The sequence below is a fragment of the Nothoprocta perdicaria genome, unplaced genomic scaffold (genome assembly GCF_003342845.1).
Source record: "Nothoprocta perdicaria isolate Ctin4 unplaced genomic scaffold, notPer1 scaffold_631, whole genome shotgun sequence".
In the NCBI taxonomy this organism is placed as follows: Eukaryota; Metazoa; Chordata; class Aves; order Tinamiformes; family Tinamidae; genus Nothoprocta; species Nothoprocta perdicaria.
The window spans coordinates 14,841-35,327 of record NW_020455901.1 but is presented as its reverse complement, the minus strand read 5'-3'; the positions used below and the strand labels follow the sequence as shown (position 1 = coordinate 35,327).

At 51.9% G+C, this 20,487-nt stretch overlaps 2 protein-coding genes across 2 annotated transcripts; both read right to left on the bottom strand.

Annotated features, from left to right (window-relative positions):
* Positions 1-12,933: 12,933 nt before the first annotated feature.
* LOC112956455 (olfactory receptor 6F1-like) lies at positions 12,934-13,592 on the bottom strand. The gene is given in 2 exon segments (XM_026049978.1): positions 12,934-13,430; positions 13,433-13,592. Coding segments are annotated over 2 exon segments (648 nt in total). The 3' UTR covers positions 12,934-12,942.
* Positions 13,593-17,023: 3,431 nt separating this feature from the next.
* On the bottom strand, positions 17,024-17,959 carry LOC112956458 (olfactory receptor 14A16-like). Its single transcript, XM_026049980.1, has one exon. The coding sequence runs from the start codon at positions 17,957-17,959 to the stop codon at positions 17,024-17,026; it is 936 nt and encodes a 311-aa protein (XP_025905765.1).
* Positions 17,960-20,487: the final 2,528 nt, after the last annotated feature.

Genomic DNA, 20,487 nt, shown 5'->3' with positions numbered 1-20,487 from the left:
ACTGCTGCCTCCTGGCTAGCTTGGTGTCAACCAGGACTCCCACATCCCTCTCTGCAGAGTTGCTCTCCAGCAGGTCAACCCCTAATCTGTACTGATGTCTGGGGTTATTCCTCCCAAGGGGCCTGACTCTGCACTTGTCCTTGTTGAACCTCATGAGGTTCCTCTCTGCCAAACTCTCCAACCTGTCTAGGTCCCTCTGAATGGCAGCTCAGCCCTGGGAAGGGGCTGGCTGTGCCGGCTGGCCCCAGGGAGAGGCAAAGAGCCCAGTGTGAGAACAGCAGACTGGCCCCCCACCCACATTGCTCAGGCAGCATGAGGGCCCCATGCTGAGCACAAGGGGCGTCTGGGCCCATGGGCAGGGGTGAGTACAGGCCCCAGGGAAGGCTGCACAGGGCCATGAAGGCCTACCAGTGCCCACAGGGCTCGGATAGATGGCCTGGTCACCTTTGTCACCACACAGGTGACACATCAGCTCTCAGCCAGGATTTGTTGCCGTGGACCCTCCTGGCCCCAGCTCTCCTGCTTGTGACATTTCCCTTGTGGTCCTTGGGATCCTCACCCCAACCCCACCCAAAAATGGTCCACACCAGTTGGGAGCTATAGTTTAATTGAAGAGCATAAAACTTCCTGTGTGGAGGCATCACAGATGATCTTCTGCTTCTTCTTCCTGCCTGTCTTGCCAGTGCTGAGGAGGGAGAAAGGAAGAGGCTGTGATATGCACAGGAAGAAAGGCAGAGAAATACCACACACTAGCTCAGGCCATATGTGCATGGATGTGCTTCTGATCGCCTCTCCATCAGAGATGCTCACCATCATGTAACAGAGGCCCCTGTGTCCAAACAAGGTCCCCATGCAGCAAAATGGGTCAGCCTGGTCTGGGCCTGCTGGGACCCAGACTGGGGGTGATCCTGGCTCTGGGCTCCACCTTCAGGGAGCACTTTGAGAAGGTGCAGACTAACCCTGGAGAGCTCCCTTTGTACTCAGCTGTTCAGGACTTTTAGCTCCCAAAGGTGCAGCCTGTGCTCAGCAGTCAAGAGYTACCCCTTGGGTGGAAGTCTCAACTAAGCTCAGCATGATTTGTCATGGTGAAATGAGGCTGCAGCAGCACTGACACCTCTCATTCTGTCAGAGACCCCTCCTGATTCTGTCTTCCCCCAGGTTCTCCACCCTGAATCCATTTGCACCCTCCAAAAGAGCACTTGGCTTTTGCTTGCGGCTGGAGAGAGGCGCTTAGTGTCTGGGTGGAACCCAAATCAATCCCATGTTGTGAGAACTCTCAGGGTGCTCTGTCCAACCTAGGGACTCGGGGATTGGGAGCCTGACCCGCTGCTACCCAGCGGTCCCAGCCTTTTCCCGGAGCTGGCACATACATACCCATTCTGTTCAGTTCTCTTTTGTTCGGCCTGAGGTTTTGCCTCCTCAGTTATGCCTGACAAGGAATAGGTGATAGACACACCCCCATCTCCTCCCAGATAACGTTCAAAGACTTTGTGAAGAACAGGCAATTCTTCAGTTGTCTTTTCAACAGCTGTCTGGACCTGCAAGACAATTCCCAAAGCGTTAGTGCTCTGCATCCAAGTGCACTCAGCTGCTCTCAGGCTGCAGAAGCAATAGAGGTACCAAAGAAACTAGAGCACAAGTTGTGTCTTGGTGTGTTTGGAAGCAAGAACCTGGCAAAGACAGTGAGGGCTCCAAAAAAAAAAAAAAAAAAATTGCTCTTCTAAAGTCCCTGCCCATGGGCTGAAGCTTTTGTGTAATTGAAGCCAGCACAAGAAACACCTCATACATCAGGAGCACCTACCTCTTCTGCCTCCTCAGGGCCATCATTCCCTGGCCCTGCAGCTGGTAGTCGGGTAGCAACTGATGGTCTCCTCCCACCCTGTGCTGCTGCCTGGGTGCACATCCTTGGGATACTTGGCAGCACACTGCAAATACACAATGTGAGGAGTCACGTGAGCACAGCGGGAGCTGCATCTCCAGCCCYTGCTCACACGCTGGGCACCTGCTTCTGCAGCAGGAGGCAGCTGTGCAGGAGAAGCCCCAGGCTTGCCTGGTTGTGGTGGCATCAACGGAGACAGCAATCCCTCCCCACCAAAACACCCAGGGGAGCACAACATGGGCAAAGGAAAGCTCTGGGTGCCCATTTTGAGGCTTCCTCTCCATGCAGCAAGGAGAGCAGCAGGATTATTTAGAAGGACACCCTCCAAGACACACCGTTAGCCCCTGTCCTGCCAAGAGCTTTAGTCACTGTTAAGGCAAAGGAAGAGCTCCTCTGTGTTTAATCCTGTCTCACTACAGACACACTGGCCTCTGGAAAATAGCCCCCATGGTGGTGGGACATGCTGCAGACACACACACCTCTCCTCCTTTGGAGGCCTTGCAAGAACACAGAATTTTCCTCAGCCTCACAAAAGGGCCTTAGGCCCCCAGCCCTAGGGACACTCCCTCACACCTATTGCCCCAAACTACTCACGTTGCAGGACGCTTCTTCCTCTCCACCTTCTCCTCCTTTCCTTCTCCCACATTCCCAGCCACTATTTTGAGGGGTGGCCGGGGCTCCCGTAAAGGGAAGCGCTGGGCAGGAAGCTTTTCTGCAAGCAGGAGACAAGAACACACTTCAGAGCGGAATCACAGTCACCAGTGCAGATGTGCAGAACTGCTCTCGCCTAGAATGGAACTGCAAGGCCTCAACTGGAGATGTTTAAAGCCAGCTCTCCTAGGCACTCTGTGACCTATCCTCACATAGACTCTTGTCTAACTCTTTGCTTTTTATTTCTGCAATATCATTTCTTGACATGGGGCTTTGCTTCTGCTCTATCATGTCCATGCTATGAAAAGGGAGGCTCGCAGTGATGTGTYRRTGTCCTAAGAGAGCCTCTTTGGGGCAGTAACTTCTTCACAAGAGGGCAACGCATGCTGGGATCCCTCTACAGCTCTCACAGGCCTGTGTTGCCTCTGGTGACACAGTCAACCCAAAGGCAGTGGTTAGGGAATGCTCAGTAGAAACTCTCAAGGAAAGGGCAGAGCTGCTAGCTTCGAAAACCCAGGGAAGTCTTGGCATCCTTTATAACCCTCCTGACCATCCTCAGCAGTTTGGAACTTTGGTTCCATGAGATAGGTGAGGAGATAGGGCACTCTTCCCATTACCATGGGAAGGAATTACMAAGGAATCAYCTGTTCTGCTCCAGACAGAACAGATGATTCCTAGGAATTGTCCTCAACTTTGTTTCTCTCCCTCCCAACCTCCTCAAATGGAAGAGCACTTTGAATGCTGGTACACTGGTACGTGGAGTCCAGTGGGAAGGCTGAATATAGAGGGATCAAATGCATCTGGGAGTGCTGGGCTGGCCTATCAGGCGTCACTGGACATTTGCCATCAGGGTTGAGTATATCTAGTACATGARGTGCATCTAGAGCCTCATGGCATCTGACACATCGCACTGGAGCCTTGGCTCCAACACCCGACACCAARGACGAGAGAAGGAGAAGACACAACCCCCCACCAAGATTGAACTGCTCCCTCACCTTTCTCTACAGMCTTTCCCTTCTCCTCTTCCAAGCTGCCCCTTCTCTTTGCTTCCTCCAGTGTGAGAGCTCTCACCCTTCGATGTGGAAGAATGGGAGCTCTCCCAGAGGGAGGTCTCCCAGGKGGAGGTCTCACCAATGGTGTGATAGGAGAAGCCTYCAGCTCCTGCCTACAAACAGAAAAAGGAGAGTGTTCTGAASGAAGGATTCCACATTTCCTTGGCAGCATATGCTAACCATGGGGACACATCTTAGAGCCTCTCTGAAGGCCATCCTTTCCCAGACCAGAATATGCAGAATAGACCCAACCCTGCAGGATTCTCTTTGAAGTGCAGTGACCCAGCACAGAACTCCAGCACATAAGTTCCCTCCCCAGGCTGCTCCAGGGCTTCCAATCCCCATCCAAGGAGGAAGCATTTTTGAAGCTTTCCCAGCCATATCCCCCAGGCTGCCTCTGGGGATCATCTCCCAGCTGCTGTCCATGCTCCTGTCCAGGCAGGACACACTGGCCTCCTTTCCTTTCCTCCCACTTTCCACTATCATTTGAAATCCCAGTCTTGCCCTGCACATCCCTCGCAGTCCCTCCTCTGCATGTGTTGCTGCATGGGGAAAGAACAGCCCCCATTCTCCAAGTCACCAAGGGAGCAAACCCTCTACAAGCTGGGAGCCAGCACAGAGCTTTCCACAGGCCCCTGCACAGAGCTCTACAGAAGAGCCTGAACAAAGGTTGAAAAGCCCGGGGTGCACTGGTTTCCAACCACTGGAAAGAGTAACTCCCAAATCCCTTCCAGAGGCCTTCACAAGCCCTGGCAATGCAGCACTACCAAACACATCCTGAGAGGATGCTCACGTGGGGAGACAGCTGTGAAGAAGCAAGCAAACATACTCACTTTGGAAAGCCCATATTCGATGTTGCCTCCAACAGTGAATCCCCTCATCTACAGCATGAGGAACAAGGAGCTCAAGGAGGCACTGAGGAAAATTCTTCAGTRTGTACAGTATCCCAAGCAATAACTTTTTGATGTGTATCCACTCATCATTCCCATATACTTGGCATGCAGACTGTGTTCTTCCCTTCCCCTTTCCCTTTCCCTTTCCCTTTCCCTTTCCCTTTCCCTTTCCCTTCCCTTCCTTTCCTTTCCTTTCCTTTCCTTTCCTTTCCTTTCCTTTCCTTTCCTTTCCTTTCCTTTCCTTTCCTTTCCTTTCCTTTCCTTTCCTTTCCTNTCCTTTCCTTTCCTTTCCTTTCCTTTCCTTTCCTCCTGCTTTCCTTTCCTCCTGCTTTCCACCACCATTTGAAATCCCAGTCTTGCCCTGCACATCCCCCGCAGTCCCTCCTATGCATGTGTTGCTGCATGGGGAAAGAACAGCCCCCGTCCTCCGGGTTACTAAGCGAAAAAACCTTCCACAACCTGGGAGCCAGCACAGAGTTTTCCAGAGCCCTTACACAAAGCTCCATAGAAGAGCCCGAACAGAGCCTGAAAAGCCTGAGGTTCACTGGTTTCCAACCACTGGAAAGAGTTACTCCCAAATCACTATCAGTGCAACACTACCAAACACGTGCTGAGAGGATGCTTGCTTAGTCAGCCAGCAAACAAAAATACTCACTTTGGAAAGCCCATGAAAGAGGCAGCCCTTTGAGTGCTTGAGAGCACTGACTCCTTCCTCGCTGACATCTGCAAAGGAGAGGAACACATGTGAGATGCTACCAAGAAAATGGTCTTGTTGCTCACAAGGACAGCCAATGCTTCGACTCTTCAGAGGAGCCACTGCCCCTCAGAAGCTCTGAAACAGTCTTTACTGTTCCACACAGCAACTCCTCCTTTTGAGAGAAGAGGAGCTGCAGGGAACACAGAACAACGGGTAATACCCCTGCCAGGCAAGGGCAAGGATCAAGAGCCTCACTGGGCAGGAGACCAGTTCTTGCCTGATGGACAAGTCCGTGGAGGAGAGCACAGGTGAAGGCATTCCCCCAAAACATAGGGAATGGGCAGGGCAGTCCTGCTAGGGAGGGAGGGGAAGGACGGGTACAGCAGGTCTGTTATTCCATCAAGTGAACACCATTTTTCTCACTCTGACCACACTCTTGATGCTGCCTGTCAGCACCATTTTGCCCTTGAGTGAATCCAAGCATCAGTGAACCTCCCTTTTCTGTTCTGACCAGAAATCTAAATAATCACAGAGCTGAAGAGAAAATCTCTATCTTAACCCCAGAAAGAATCAGCAGTCAATTTTCCACTAGTAAAAAGTCCCTAGAGGAACTTTGGAGGTGTACATGGACAATGCAGCAGGGACAGATGCCTTACAACAGTTGAGCATAACTGGTGTCTTTGAAAGCAAGCCCCTGACAGAGGCAATGAGGACTTAAATGAACACATTGGAGAGGTCTTGCACAGCTTCCGCCCATCGGCTGATGCTTTTGCCTAATTTAATCAGACACAAGAAGAGTTCCATACATCAGGAGCACCTACCTGCTCTGCCTCCTGAGGGCCTTCATTGGGTGGCCTCGCAGCCGCTGGTCGGGTTTCCACCGATGGAATCTTCCCATCTCATGCTGCCGCCTGTGTGCAGGGCCTGGGGATACCCGGCAGCACACTGCAAATACACAGTGCGAGGAGTCACGTGAGCACAGCGGGAGCTGCATCTCCAGCCCTTGCTCACACGCTGGGCACCTGCTTCTGCAGCAGGAGGCAGCTGTGCAGGAGAAGCCCCAGGCTTGCCTGGTTGTGGGGGCATCAACGGAGACAGCAATCCCTCCCCACCAAAACACCCAGGGGTGCCCCACATGGCCAAAGGAAATCTCTTGGTTCCCAGTTTGAGGCTTTCTCTCCATGTAGCATGGAGAGCAGCAGGGGCTGCTGTTGGCCCCTGTCCTGCCAAGAGCTTTAGCCACTGCTAAGGCAAAGGAAGAGCTCCTCTGTGTTTAATCCTGTCACACTGCACACTCACTAGCCTCTGGGAAGGGCCCACCATGGTGAGAGAAGCCCAGACACGCATCTCTGCTCCTTCAGAGGCTTTGCAACAAAAACAAATGTTTTCTTAGCCACGTAAATGCCCTTAGGCCCCCAGCTCTATGGACACTCGCCCATATCCATTGCCTCAAGTCACTCACCTGCCAGAATGCCTCTTCCCCTCCGCTTTCTCCTCCCTTTGTTCTCCCACATTCTCAGGCACTACCTTGAGGGATGGCAGGGGCTCCCGTAAAGGGAAGCCCTGGGCAGGAACCTTTTCTGCAAGCAGGAGACAAGAACACACTTCAGAGCAGAATCACAGTCCCTGTTGGGACAGCAGTGGATCCGCAGTGACATGCAGATCTGCTCTTGCCTGGAAGAGAACTGCAAGACCTCAGCTGGAGACCTTTAAAGCCAGGTCTCCTGTCCTCACATTGACTCCTGTCCAATTCTTTGGTTTTTCTCTCTGCAACATCATTACTTGACATGGGGCTTTGCTCTTGCTCTATCACGCCCACACTATGCATCATAGAGCTTTTGAGCCCACATTATCAATACGCTATCAAGCCCACGCTATGAAAAGGGGGACTCCCACTGCTATGTTAGTATCCTAAGAGATCCCCTTGGGGACAATCTGCACAAGAGCCCAGGATCCTTCTACAGGTCTCACAGGCCTGTGTTGCCTCTGGTGACACAGTCAACCCAAAGGCAGTGCTTAGGGAATATGTAGCAGAAAGTCACAAGGAAAGGGCAGAATTGCTTGCTTGGAAAATCCACTGAAGTCTTGGCACCCATCACTACCCTCCTGACCATCCTGACCAGCTTCCTTTGGTTCCATGAGAAAGGTCAGGAAATAGGGCACTCTTTCCATTACCAAGGCAGAGCTGCTTGCTTGGAAAATCCAGTAAAGTATTGGCATCCTTTAGCACCCTCTTGACCATCTTGACCGGGTTAGTTTGGTTCCGTGAGACAGATTAGGAGATAGGGATCTCTTCCCATTACCATTCTGCTCCAAGCAGAATGGATGATTAACAGGAACTCTCCTCAAGTTTTTCTCTCTTCCTCCTGTCCTTCTCAAATGGAAGAGCAGTTTGACTTCTGGCACACTGCTGTACAGAGTCCAGTGGGAAGACTGAATATGGAGGCACCAACTGCACCTGCGTGTGCTGGACTGCCCTGAGCGCCTTTGCTCCCTTGGGAATCACTGGACATTTCCTTCAGGGCTGACTACATCTCGTTTAGGAGGCACATCTAGTGCCTCATGGCATCTGACACATCGCACTGGAGCCTTGGTTCCAACACTCAACATCAAGGAGGAGAGAAGGAGAAGGCACAACCCCCCACCAAGATTCAACTGTTCCATTACCTTTCTCAACGTCCTTTCCCTTTTTCTTTGTCAAAACACCATTTCCTTCCTCCATGGACAGAGCTCTCACCCTTGGATGTTGAACAACTGGAGCTCTCTGAGGGGGAGGTCTCCCAGGTGGAGGTCTCACCAACAGTTTGCTGCGAGAAGTCTCCAGCTCTTGCCTGCAAACAGCAAAAGGACAGTGTTTGGAAGGAAGGACTCCACATTTCCTTTGCAGCGTATGGTGACCGTATTTCAGAGCCACTCTAAAGACCCATCTTTTCCCAGAGCAGAGTATGCAGAGGAGGCCAAATCCTGCAGGGCTCTCTGCAGAGCATCACTCACTTTGGAAAGACCATCACAGATTCTGAAAGGGTGAGGGAAGCAGCTCTGGTCTTATCTGAGATGATTTGATCCTTCACCTCTGGCATCTGCAAACGAGAGAGACACTTGTGAGATGTTGCAATAAATAAATAAATAAATAAATAAATAAATAAATAAATAAATAAAAAGGTCTTGTTGTTGTGGCTCACAAGAGCAGCCAGTGCTTCCAGTGGTGCCAGCAGACCCTGCATTCAACAGAACCATAGCTGAGGGTCCTGGAGTGGGAAACAAAAAGGGCAGAAGCAAACTCAATGGTCTAGATAATGGCCTGGTTTGGCACCGTGGACTAGGGTAGACAAAAAAAGTCAAAGTTGGTCTGGGCTCCAGGCTGCGTACAGTGGGGTCAGACCTGCCACCTGCTGTGGCCCAAGCTCCACTGAAGGGGATGTGCTGAGGCCACCTCGGGGATGCTGGCAGCTCATCCACAAGCTGCACTTGCCTGGTCTCACAGCAGAAGGACAGGGGATTACAGCAAATCACTCCTTCCAATAGCACCAAAGGCAATCAAAAGGGCAAGAGGGGTCACTGTGCAGGGATCTGCCATTACTCTAGTTCAGGAGTGACCACATTCTGGCAGGCCAAGAGAAATCCCTTCACTTGGAATTGGTTGGGGCTTCAAAAGAGCAACAAGTAGCACTGCAGAAATGCAGAACTTACCCCAAGAAGAGCTGTTATCACCTGGTCTGACTCATTCATCCGATCCAAAAGACTTTTGTAAAACCTCATTTTCACACTTTGTCTTCAATCAGCAGGATGCCAATGTCCCTCAGAACAAGGGCAACATTGGTTCTGCTCTGAAGACAGGAAGAGAGCTGGTTCATGGTCTCCAGTATGCAGATCCACACTGCTCTGCATGGAAAGCTGGTGTAATATGCTACGCAATTGTACTGCAGGAGCACATATCCCTTAAGACCTAGGCAGCAACAAAAGAGCAACACAGTCWCTGAGAGAGCTCTTCAGCAGGGGAAAATACAAGAGAGTGTCCTGCAGCTGGAAGGCCTTCCAGMAAGACAGTGCTACAGAGCTGTCTTCTTTAACCCCCTGGCAAACCCATAAAGGAGGCGGATGTTCTCCCTCCCGTGGGAGAAATTCTGAGCCCTGCACAGCCTCATGGGCCAAGAGTGCAGCAMTGCTTCCTTCCTGCAGAAACTAAAGACAGGCGCCTGGCTAACTCGCATGACCATGAGGCAGGTCGGCAGCACAAGGAGAGGAGAAAGGGAGCCAGTTCCCAGCAGAAGGTACCACTGATGGTCATTGTGCCCACAGGAGATGCCAGGTTTGAAGAGACTTAGCAGTGCCACGTCGCAGTGGCTGCAGTGAAGAAGGAAAACACATGCAGYGCCCAACAGCCCTTCACCTAACAGGCTGAATCTTCATTCATCTTCCCTAGTAAAGAACATTAAGTAATTGTCGTTTTCACCTTACTCCTTCTGGCCACCCCCAGGCCCTCAGAATTGCTCAGGACAGAGCCCTGCCATGGGTGCCCAGGGCCATCCCCAAGGGATGCCAGACTGATGTTCATAGCACCAACAAGATGGAGTCATTGGAAAGGAAGGCCCACTCAGAACACAGCTCAGAGCTCCTGCTCTCCAGGCCATCACCCATGTCCTACTGCAGCTGCACTGCTCCCAGCACTGCGCGGCCATCACTGCACAGATGGCTTTGGAGGGGGTTTCCTGCACACTCGTGTTCCCATCACCGCTTCACTCTTCCAGCAGGCACTACGAGTGCCTTCAACCCGCTTGGAAGCAATAGCAGTGGAAGAGCCAGCAGCAATGCTGTTCTTCTTCCTTGCAAGATCTGCAGAGGCAGCAACAGGGAATGGGAGTTTTAACTGCATTGAATTAGAAGCAACAACTCCAAAATCCTTGCTTGGAGACAGCAAATCCAAGAGGCAGAGAGAGGGCCCTTCAATTCTGCAGTATGGTGTCATAACAATACAAATTAAAAAAAAAAAAGCACATAAAAAAGACATGAAGCTCTTCTCATCACTTAATGGAGGAATTGCAGATTTCACACAGCCCCTGCAGAACAGCAGTTATCTGCATCCCACAGATGTCACAAGGCAAAGCAAGGATTTCAGCCTGTCTTCTTACCAGCATCATCATCCCCGTATTGCTTGAGACCATGACACTCCAAAAGTTCCTTAGCGATGCAGAACATGGGTCTGTAGGCCGTCACACGAGTGTTCTTGCCACGTTTTCCTGTGACAGAGACCTTCTCTCAAACAACCCTGAAGACCCCAAGTGGACAAATCTTCACATCCTGCRAACAGAACAGAAGAGAAGAATTCTAAGCAGGTGAGGGAAACAGACCCAAGTCTTGTCAGACATGTCCATGCTGCSAWRGRCCCTGTTCACTCCYGATGGACAGAGGGACAAGATGGAGCCCTCTGGAAAGCCTTGGAGAGGTTCTTTGGAAGAACATTCCAGGTGGTTTCCTCTCCATCCTCCCCCCACCCTCAAAAGTACATGTAAATCATCTCTCACATCCAGGAGATCCATAAGAAAGGTTCCTAGAACAGAAACCATCCCCCACCCCGTGTCACTCAAAATAGAAATTAATGATGCCAAAATTAATCATCTTTTTTTTTTTTATATTTCACTCTGTCAGTAAGGTCTAGAGAAGGCACAGAAAGCCTCCAACCACTCACCAGTATGAAATAGGGCTAGAGATTTGCCATTACCCTTTAGGGAAAGAGAGAGGGGATCTAAGAGGGGATCTTGTTAACATTTATAAATATATGAAGGGAGATTGTAGGGAGGAGGGGGCCAGGCTTTTCTCAGTAGTGGCCAGTGATAGGACAAGGGGTAATGGGTGCAAGCTGAAACACAGSAGCTTCCATCTCCAGGTGAGGAGGAACTTCTTCACTGTGAGGGTGACAGAGCCCTGGAACAGGCTGCCCAGGGAGGTTGTGAAGTCTCCTTCTTTGCAGGTCTTCAAAACCCGCCTGGACGCCACCCTGTGCCACATGGTCTAGGTGTGCCTGCTTGAGCAGGAGGGTTGGACTAGATGATCTCTAGAGGTCCCTTCCAACCTTTAAGATTCTGTGATTCTGTGGAACATTAATCCAGTGCATCCAATGGCACAGAGATGTCAGGACTGMTGAAAGCATCAGGKCTGCAGGGCAGGGAGAGGAGGGCAGACCCACCGTGTTCTGCACCAGCATCTCTACGACAAATTCACAAGCACCGTCCCAGATGAGCACAGCCGCTGCAAGAGCAAGGGAAAGGGCTGTCTGTCATGCTCCAGATTGGGCAGCTCCAGCACCAGTCATAAAGCATCCACCTCACCAAGTACATGTCAAGAGCAGGCACCAACAAAGAGTGTCCCCTCCCCAAAATGACCCCCTGCTGAGAGGGGCCGCGGCGCTGAGGTGGGCACTGCCTTCAGGCTCCAACCTGCGCCCTGAGCCCCGCAGCGCCCTGCTCCTGGCCCAGGTGTGAGGCCACGGCCACACTGCCCGGGACAGCCCCGCTGCCTCCCAGCTCGCAGGCTGCACTGCCAGCCCGGGGCATGGGCAGTGCACAGGGCAGGAGCAGGGGCAGCGCCTGGACTGCCGCACAGAGATCCCTGCRGAGCCKAGAGAAGCGCCAGGATCCTCCTGCAGCGCRTGCGCTGCTGGCAGCCTCTGCAGAGCCCCACAGRAGCTGCGGGAGCCCTCGGCCTTCCTCACCCAGCTCTCCTTGCCTGCAGAYGCAGTTCTCACAGGGTGAGCCTGTCCCTAGGGATGGTGGTGGTGGATTCTCACCCAGCGAGGGGACGGAGCTGTGCCCGTGGCAGTCTGGGYRCTYAGGGCATCGCTAGGGGGTCCCCTGCATGGCCAGTTTYCCCCTATGGGATCGCTGCCCACACACGGACACCTGAGCATTTCTAGTTCCTTTCCTTGCTGGGACCTTTGGTGGTGATTCCCATTGCAAGGCCAAGCAGGGACCCTTGGGACAGGGACATCTGTTCAAGGGCCCTGGGATAGCAGGGCAGTGGGGATCACCCATCCGAGCTCCCAGKGAGGAAAGGAGCTGGAGCTGCTCCTGTAGCTCTGTGTGCGCAGGGATCCCATGGAGGGAAATGGGAGTCCTGGTGGTCACACTGGAACCAGAGCTACAGGGAAACATCARCCTKGGCTCTGCTTGCCACCCCCAGCCTCTCCAACCCCCCAGACCAGGGTTTCCACAGCCATGTTCATAGTTGATAATCTCTGTGACAGCTCTTGGAAAAGATCACCACTGCCACTGGCCACACAGACRGGGAGAGGGTTTCCCAGATGATCATTTCCTCCTGATGACCATGGAGACCCAGCATGGGTCCTCACAGACTGTTCCTCCACCACAAAGATCACTGAGCTGGTGTTTCTCAGGTTCAACCGCAGAGGAGAAATACATTTGCTATAAAGAGTTCTCACAGAATTGTCTCCAGATGGTAAGGAGTGCTTTCCATTCCTGTGTGCTTTCCTTGTACACCCATGGAATTTAAAAAAAAAGGGAAGGAAAGGGGAAAGGAAAAAGGAGACAAGGGATAAAGTGAAAAGGGGATTATTCCCCTTCTCAACAGTACATGCCAATCAAGATATGGTTGGGAGGGGTATATCATTTTCTTGATAAACATGAACACAAAAATAATGACAGTAGAACTATCATTCTGGTTCTAGTGATAGTATTTGAGATAATATGAAATAATTCCTGTTATTTCATCAMGAACTCCTTCAGCAAAGAACAGAATTGGAGAAAAAGCCAGTGGTTAAAACACGGTTAAACATAAGGAACCCAGCACAGCAAACAATATCAAAACAGCATCTGCTTTCCAAAGCAGGCTGGTATCAGAGCAGGACAGTTTAAATAAGGRGTAGTTGTCCCACAAGAAATAGTGGTTCTTTTGGAGGCCACAGAAGGTCACCTTTGAGAGCAGGACCAGGTGGTAAGTGAAGAGAGCGAAGGCTGTGACCCACAGAGCAATAACCAGGTGGGTGAAGAGCTGCTGCTTCATGATGGCAGCAGAATGTAAGGGCTGGTGGAGGGCAAGGTAGCAGTAAAAGGCCATGCTAATAAGGAGAGAAAAATCTGCACAGCCCAGGGCGAAACAGAAACAGGACTGGGCAAACCAGATGCTTCAGGAGATTGTTCTCCTCCCAGAGATCAGAATGGCCAGCAATATGAGGGCTGTAGAGGACATAAACCAGTTTTCGAGGAATGCCAGATTGCTGATGAAAATGTACATGGGACTTTGCGGTGATCCACACACATGAGAAAAATGATCATATTGTTGCCTGTCACTGTTGTCAGGTATGTGAGTAGAAGGATCAGGGAGAGAAAGAGATGTAGTCTTTGAGCAAGGCCTGAGAAACCCTCTAGGATGAACTCAGCAACTACAGCTTCATTTCTTGGTCCCATGCCCGATTTCAGTATTGATTTCAGCTGAGAGAGCTGCATGAAGAAGTAAGTGTGAGAATGTCACAGTCTGCAGGGGAGGGTATCTCCATTGTTATTTGCKCTCTTGCTTGCTTCAGTATAATGCAGACACAAATATTCCTGGTGCAGGGTGCCCTGTGGTGGAGCCAGGGGTTGGCCCTGGTGCAGAAGGGTGTTGGAGTGCAGGGTGCTCTACGATGAAGCCAGGTGGTGGCATGGGGATAACGGTATGTTAGAGTGCAGGGTGCCACGTGGTGAAACTGAGTGACAGTCCCAGGGTTTTGCTGATGAGCACAGGAGGAGGTGGCTGGAGAGAGCAGCGATCTTCTCCCAGAGCACAGCCTGTCAGCCCCAGGTCCTTCTAGGAGGACTGTGAGGACTGTTGGTGACCATGTTCCCTCCTTGGAGCATCCTGCTGCAAGCCAGGAATTCTCAGTTTGATGGTTTCTTTCAGCTCATGTTCAGGTTTGCAGTTTGTGAAGGTCCAGATGACTACCTGAGTCTTTAGGGACTTTAGTCACTTGGATAGAGTAAGTTCACTCCATCACTCCTTTAAGGAGATTCTATTTAAGCCTTCTACCAAATCTAGACCCTCACTGCATCTTCCATCCCTGACCTAATTCATTCCCATCCCTCAGAGATGGGTAGTAAATCAAAGCAGTCAGAGCCATTTCTTCATTTTGTGCCTCCCTGCAGACAGGGAGATGTCCCTCACAAAAAGTCAGATCTCTCAGAGCGATGGGTGGCTCTGAGATACCTGTCCTTGGTGAGCAGTGGAGATGACAGCTCCAAATCCATAGGTGTCTTTGTTAAGAGTCTCAGGTCCTGAAGGCAGATCGCAGTAGAGGAGGTATCTTTGGACCCTTTCCAGAGAAGTTTAGATTATCTCTGAGAATCAGAGGAGATAGGAGGAGATCTGAGAACCTCTCTGGGTCCATGTGCCATGGTTTGGCCACCATCATGGATTTGTGTTTGGGAGAGCACAGTCAGCAGGGCCATCAATACAGTGTACCTCTCCTTTTGGCACAGTGGACACCCTGCCTGTATATCAGATCCCATTGGGGCTCTCCAGTCCTGCCAAGGCATCTTTTTTTCCCTTGATGCTTTGGCTGTTCTCCACCCCTTCATGCAGCTGGATCTAGCTCACAGAATGATTTATTTCCCAGGGATGGAGGCGTCATAGATCAGCCCACCACTCCCCAGATCCTCTTTCCTGACCTAATGGAAGATGGCTGTAATGTCTGGCGGGGAGGCCTGGAGGTCAATAGAGGCTGTAGGGCTGTGCCAGCTCCTGCTGTACTGTTGGTCCTAAGGGTGCGGAGACATCTGATAGGAGCCAGGGCAATGGGGCAGGGGTGAGGTCAGTAGGGGCAGGGGTGAGCAGCAGTGGGGGCTGCAGCGAGGGGTCCTGCCTCGGGAGGCTGCAGTGCAGGGACTGTTGCTTTCACCTCCCATGCAGAGGTCCCACAGTGACCTCCGGCAGACACAGGCCATTCCCTTCGTGCCTAGCCACCCTCCCAGCAGGACAAGACTCAAACAGGAGAGCGCTCTGCCCGTCCTGGTGCTCAGGGCAGCTCCGCGAGGCTGGCACAGCTTTGCCTGAGAGACCTCCTGGTCTTCACCCTCTCATCTGGCGTGTCTGGAGCAGGGCCAAGAGCTYGTGGGCAGCCCTGGGAGAGCTGCCCTGGCAGTTTCTCTTTTGCAGTGGAACCGTGAGGAGCACAGGGGCTTCTATCCCTGGTGCCCTGCACACAGCCCCATGGCCCTGCTGTGCAGGCACTGCGTGGGGCAGGGTGCTCTCCAGGATGGGGAAAGGTCTCCCCAGTACAGACCCCACAACAACCCTTGGTGTCTCAGTCCACCACAGCCCTTCTGCTTGGGCAGCCTCCCCAAGGATCTGCCCCTGTCGAGTCCTGCAAATGTCCAATGTGGGACTAGTGCTGGAAATGGCCAAAGTGAGAGACCAGTCTGTGACAAATGCCCTGGAGCACCTTCACTGTCGATCCGGGCACCCAAGGACACACAGCTCAGCAAACGCTCTTTTCCTCTCCTGGACCCTCTCTAGTCCAGCCCAACCCCTCCCCAGCTCTCCCCACATCCCCTGCCCTCTCCCCAGCCCACCCAGCAGAGCAGATCAGGCTGGGGGTGGACCTGCAGCAGTGCCCACCGCAGGGGTCTGCAGAGCTGGGGGCGCTCACCCCACAGCCCAAGCCCCACTGTGGGCACAGCAGCTCCAAGGGGCAAAGCTGTGTGTGTCAGCTGCCCCATCACGCTCCAAGCTGGGACTGGACCCAGTGGCACAAGGACACAGAGGACAGGGACACTCTGTGTCTCTTGTTCCTCTATCCCAGAGATTCCCTGCCCCAGGCTGCACACAGCCCCCCATGCCAGCCCCTCTCTCCAGAACCACACAAGGGTCCCTGCCCTTGGGTCCTCTGGCAGCTCCTGCTGCCGCAGGGACACAGTAGCCTGCCCTTGGATGACATGCAGAGAAACACATTTCTTTTCCCCATTTCTTCCTCTTTTAAGAGTACAATTGCTCCTTTCTTCTTCTCCACAGATATCCCTGCTCCCTAGAGAGCCCTTCCCCAGGGATGGTCTGGCTGAAAGTTCCTGGAGCCTCCTGGTGCTCCATACAGAAACCTGAGATGCTAGTGCTGTTCTGCAGAGTGAGTGGGCTGGGCTGCTCTGCGGTCACAGGGTGGCTCTGAAGCGGCTGGTGTGGTCGGGGTTGAAGACAGACCCAGCTGGGCAGACATCATTACACCTGAGAACACCATATCTTTGCCTTTGAATGATGCTCTGAGCAATCACAGGACATTTCAAATGGCTCAGGCTGTGTTCAGGGGTGTTCCTAGATCCAGACCACGGTCTCTGGAATAAGATATCAAAAATGGCTCTTGCACCTTCCGTCCCTGTGCCTGCAAGGTCCCCACTGTGGGCATCTGCCACCATATGGGAGACAATGCCACGCAAATTCTACTTGTCTACTGAGCAACCACAACTGAAGCCACTCGTTATTCCCTAACACATCACCCCATGAGCTCATTGCCTTTAGGCCATGACGTGCCCAGAAAAGAAACAAGTGCCTTTCAGGCTGAAAGTCCTTGAGTAAATTCTTGGCACCAGCTTTGGAAAAATATCCCAATCCAAATGCTGCATTGAAATAAACCCTTTTATTAGAAGGAAGACAGCTCTGACACACTGACAAGCACATTCAAAGAAGACTTTTGGGTCAGAAAGACATGGTTAACACCTCTGGAGAAGTGGGATGAACACAAAATTTTGTGCACAACCTCATCATTACAGCAAGAATGCCCAAATCACAGGAGATGGTCTGAGCTGAATCAGGTATTACTTGACTAAAGGAATTATTATTAATTATTAAAGAATTAATTAAGGAATTATTACTATTATTGCTGCTGAAATATTATCAAATGAATCAGCTTGTTCAGTCCATCCCTGAGTTCCTTGTTCCTCATGCTGTAGATGAGAGGGTTCAGTACTGGAGGCAGAACTGAGTACAGAACAGCTACAAACCGATCCAGAGATGGCGTGGAGATGGAGGGTGGCTTCAGGTAGGCAAACACTGAAGTGCTGAGAAAGAGAGAGACCACAAGCAGGTGCGGGAGGCACATGGAAAAGGCTTTGTGGCGGCCCTGCTCAGAGGGGATTCTCCACACAGCTCTCAAGATCTGCACATAGGACACCACAATGAAAACGAAACACCCAAAAGCTACACAAAGACTAATCACAATAACTCCAGCTTCCCTGAGGTAGGCATCTGTGCAGGAGAGCTTGAGGATCTGGGGGATTTCACAGAAGAACTGCTGAACCACATTGCCTTGGCAGAGTGGTATGGAAAATGTATTAGCAGTGTGCAGGAGAGCATAGAAAAAATTAGATGCCCAGGCAGCTGCTGCCATTTTGACACAAGCTCTGCTGTCCATGAGGATCCCATAATGCAGGGGTCTGCAGATGGCAACATAGCGGTCATAGGCCATGATGGTGAGGACATAATACTCTGCTGACATGAAAAGGACAAACAGAAAGACCTGTGCAACACATCCCCAGAAGGAAATGTCCCTGGTGTTCCAGAGAGAATTGGCCATGGATTTGGGGACAGTGGTGGAGATGGAGCCAAGGTCGAGGAGGGAGAGGTTGAGGAGGAAGAAGTACATGGGGGTGTGCAGACGGTGGTCACAGGCTACGGCTGTGATGATGAGGCCGTTGCCCAGGAGGGCAGCTAGGTAGATGGCCAGGAAGAGGGAGAAGTGCAAGAGCTGCAGCTCCCGCATGTCCGTGAATGCCAGGAGGAGGAACTCATTGAAGGGGCTGCTGTTGGACATTTTGATCTTCATGTCATGAGACAAGGTCCAAGAAGAAAAAGACAGCGACAAGTTAAGACAAACTCTCTGCAAAACTTTTTCCCTTTCTTGCAAAGAGAAACACAGACACACGTATCCCTCCTCCACATGCAAACATTCCTTTTATTCTTGGCAGGATATCTCCTTGGCAGGAGATTTTGACATGCAGCTTCTAGGCAAGGGCACACAAACCTACCTACAAACCAAGCTGCCCACATACAAAGCCAGGTAGATGCCCAGGAAGAGAAAGAAGTGCAAGAGATGCAGCTCCTGAGTGTCCGCAAATGCCAGGAGGAGGAACCCGTTGACGGAGCTGCTGTTGGACATTTGCTCTTGGTTCAGAGCACTGTCCAATGAGGAAAAAGCATCAACAAGTTAAGACAACATCTACACATATCATGTAGATAGACAACAAGTGGCAACATCTCAGGACAGTCCCTCAGTCCCCTCCTCATGGGAGAGGAGACACGGGGTCTTTGCTGAGAAGACATCTGCTTTGCAGGGACTGACCAAGACTGATTCAAATCCTTCCCTCCCACAGCAATTGCCTTTCTAGTTCCCTCCCATGCACTGATCCTATCTCCACGGATGGAGCTTTTCCTCCTGGCAGCTCCTCCTCTCCTCCACGACTTCTCCCTGTCACTGCCACACACCCCATCCCATCCCCTGGGCACTCACTCTGCTTTACAGCAGGATCCAGCAGCAGGGCACTGGCCAGGGACATCTCCATGTATGCAGGTGGGAGGGACCAGGGTCACACAGACCCTGCTGAGGCCASACAAGGGGATGCTGGTGCTGTCTGCAGTCAGGGGAGGGCACAGGGCCTTGCTGAGGTTCCTCACACATCTCTCCATGGAAAGGACTAGAGGGTCAGGTTCCTGCTCTCACCTGGCATTTCCTTTCCATACACCYCCAGCTCTTCACAACCAGAAGAATACAAGGAATCTCCTCATCTTTAACATTAACTGCCTGCACTGTCCTCTTCAAAAGGCCCCTTCACAATATGAACCTGCCATGATGGGGGCCTCTCCTCACACCCAGACCTTCTCCCCGCAGCACATGGGGATTTCCCAGGCAGGGTGGGTGCTGACCCTCGCAGGTGGCACTCACTGCCCTGGGCACACAGCACCCTGGGGTGCAGGGACACTACTCGGCATTACAGCCCATGCAGAACTGGGGACACTTGCTGGCTTCACACCCCTGCACCGTCCTGGGGAGAAGGCAGCCGTGATGCCCTGTCCCTCTGATCGTCTGGATGACAATCCCTGCTCTAAAGCACCCCCAGCTCCAAGAAGGAGAAGCGGGGAGAGACACCCTGAGAGATCCCATCAGCTGGGGAAGGTGCCAGGTTCAAAAGAGCCCTCCAGGAACCACACCACTCTTGTCCTGCAGACAGACACTTACCGTGTCATGGGCTGGGAGGTTTCTCCCTGCAAGGAGCTCTCATTTGTCCTCCCATTCCCAACTGTCCTTCACTTAGGAGCGACTCATCCCAGCCTGGTGCCTGCAGGCAGTGCCTTGAGTCTTGGTGCACCTTTAAGAGGAGCTGCTCCTGGGCAGAGCTGTCTCTCTGCAGCACCTGCCACGTTGCCAGGGGCTCCCGCAGTCCCAGGAGCCAGGCCCAGCTCAGGAGCAGGGCCCCAGCTGGAGACGGGACAGTTTCTGTCCCCTGAGCAGCCTCCAGGGGTTTCTGGGGCTCCAGGGCTGTGAGAGGGGAAGCTGTTTGGATGTCTACAGGATGTATGTACTTGGCTGCAGGTAGGAACCAGCATAGGACAGGCTCTGCTGAAGAGAGAAAAAGGGGATCAAAGGGGATCAAAGCCACCAAAGGAGCAAAGGAGGTCTTCATGCTCTTGGTATGGCTGTTGTCTCTGCCACCAACAGAGACACCCTGAAAGGTCTCATATCATTGTCCTGCACTGAGCACTGTACACCCCCAACCACTCACTGTCCAGAGGAAAACCTGGAAAATGTAGAGGAAAGAAGTCCCCTTCCCAGAAGCTCCATGACCGAGCCTGGACATTTTGCCTGATAAAACACATTAAGGGTTAATGTGGCATCAGAGCCACCTGCACGTTTCCCCTGCCTACCTGTTATCAGCGATGGCAATTTTCTTCTCTCATCAGCCCCTGGGGAGTCTTTGCTGTTAACAGCTACCAGTGGGACCCATTAAAACTCAACCAAAAGTTGGGATTTATTTTCACTTTGAATTCTTCAGTGTTTATTTCAGTCTCCACTCAGTTACTGAGGTTCAGGGGCTCAATACCAAATACACCATAGGGATCATTAAAATGCAAAAAGCTCTCACAAATCATGCATCTTCCTGTAATTTTTACCAAGTCTTGCTTGACTAATTGTAGAGGTTTGGGGATTTTAGCTGAACCGTGGAAACATCTGTAATATACAAGTATTTCTGCTTTTAAAGTGTTTCATGTTATTCTTGTTATTCAGCTTTCAGAGGAAGTGACAGCAGCATTCTCTCCAACTGGAATCAATCCAGAATGACTCCT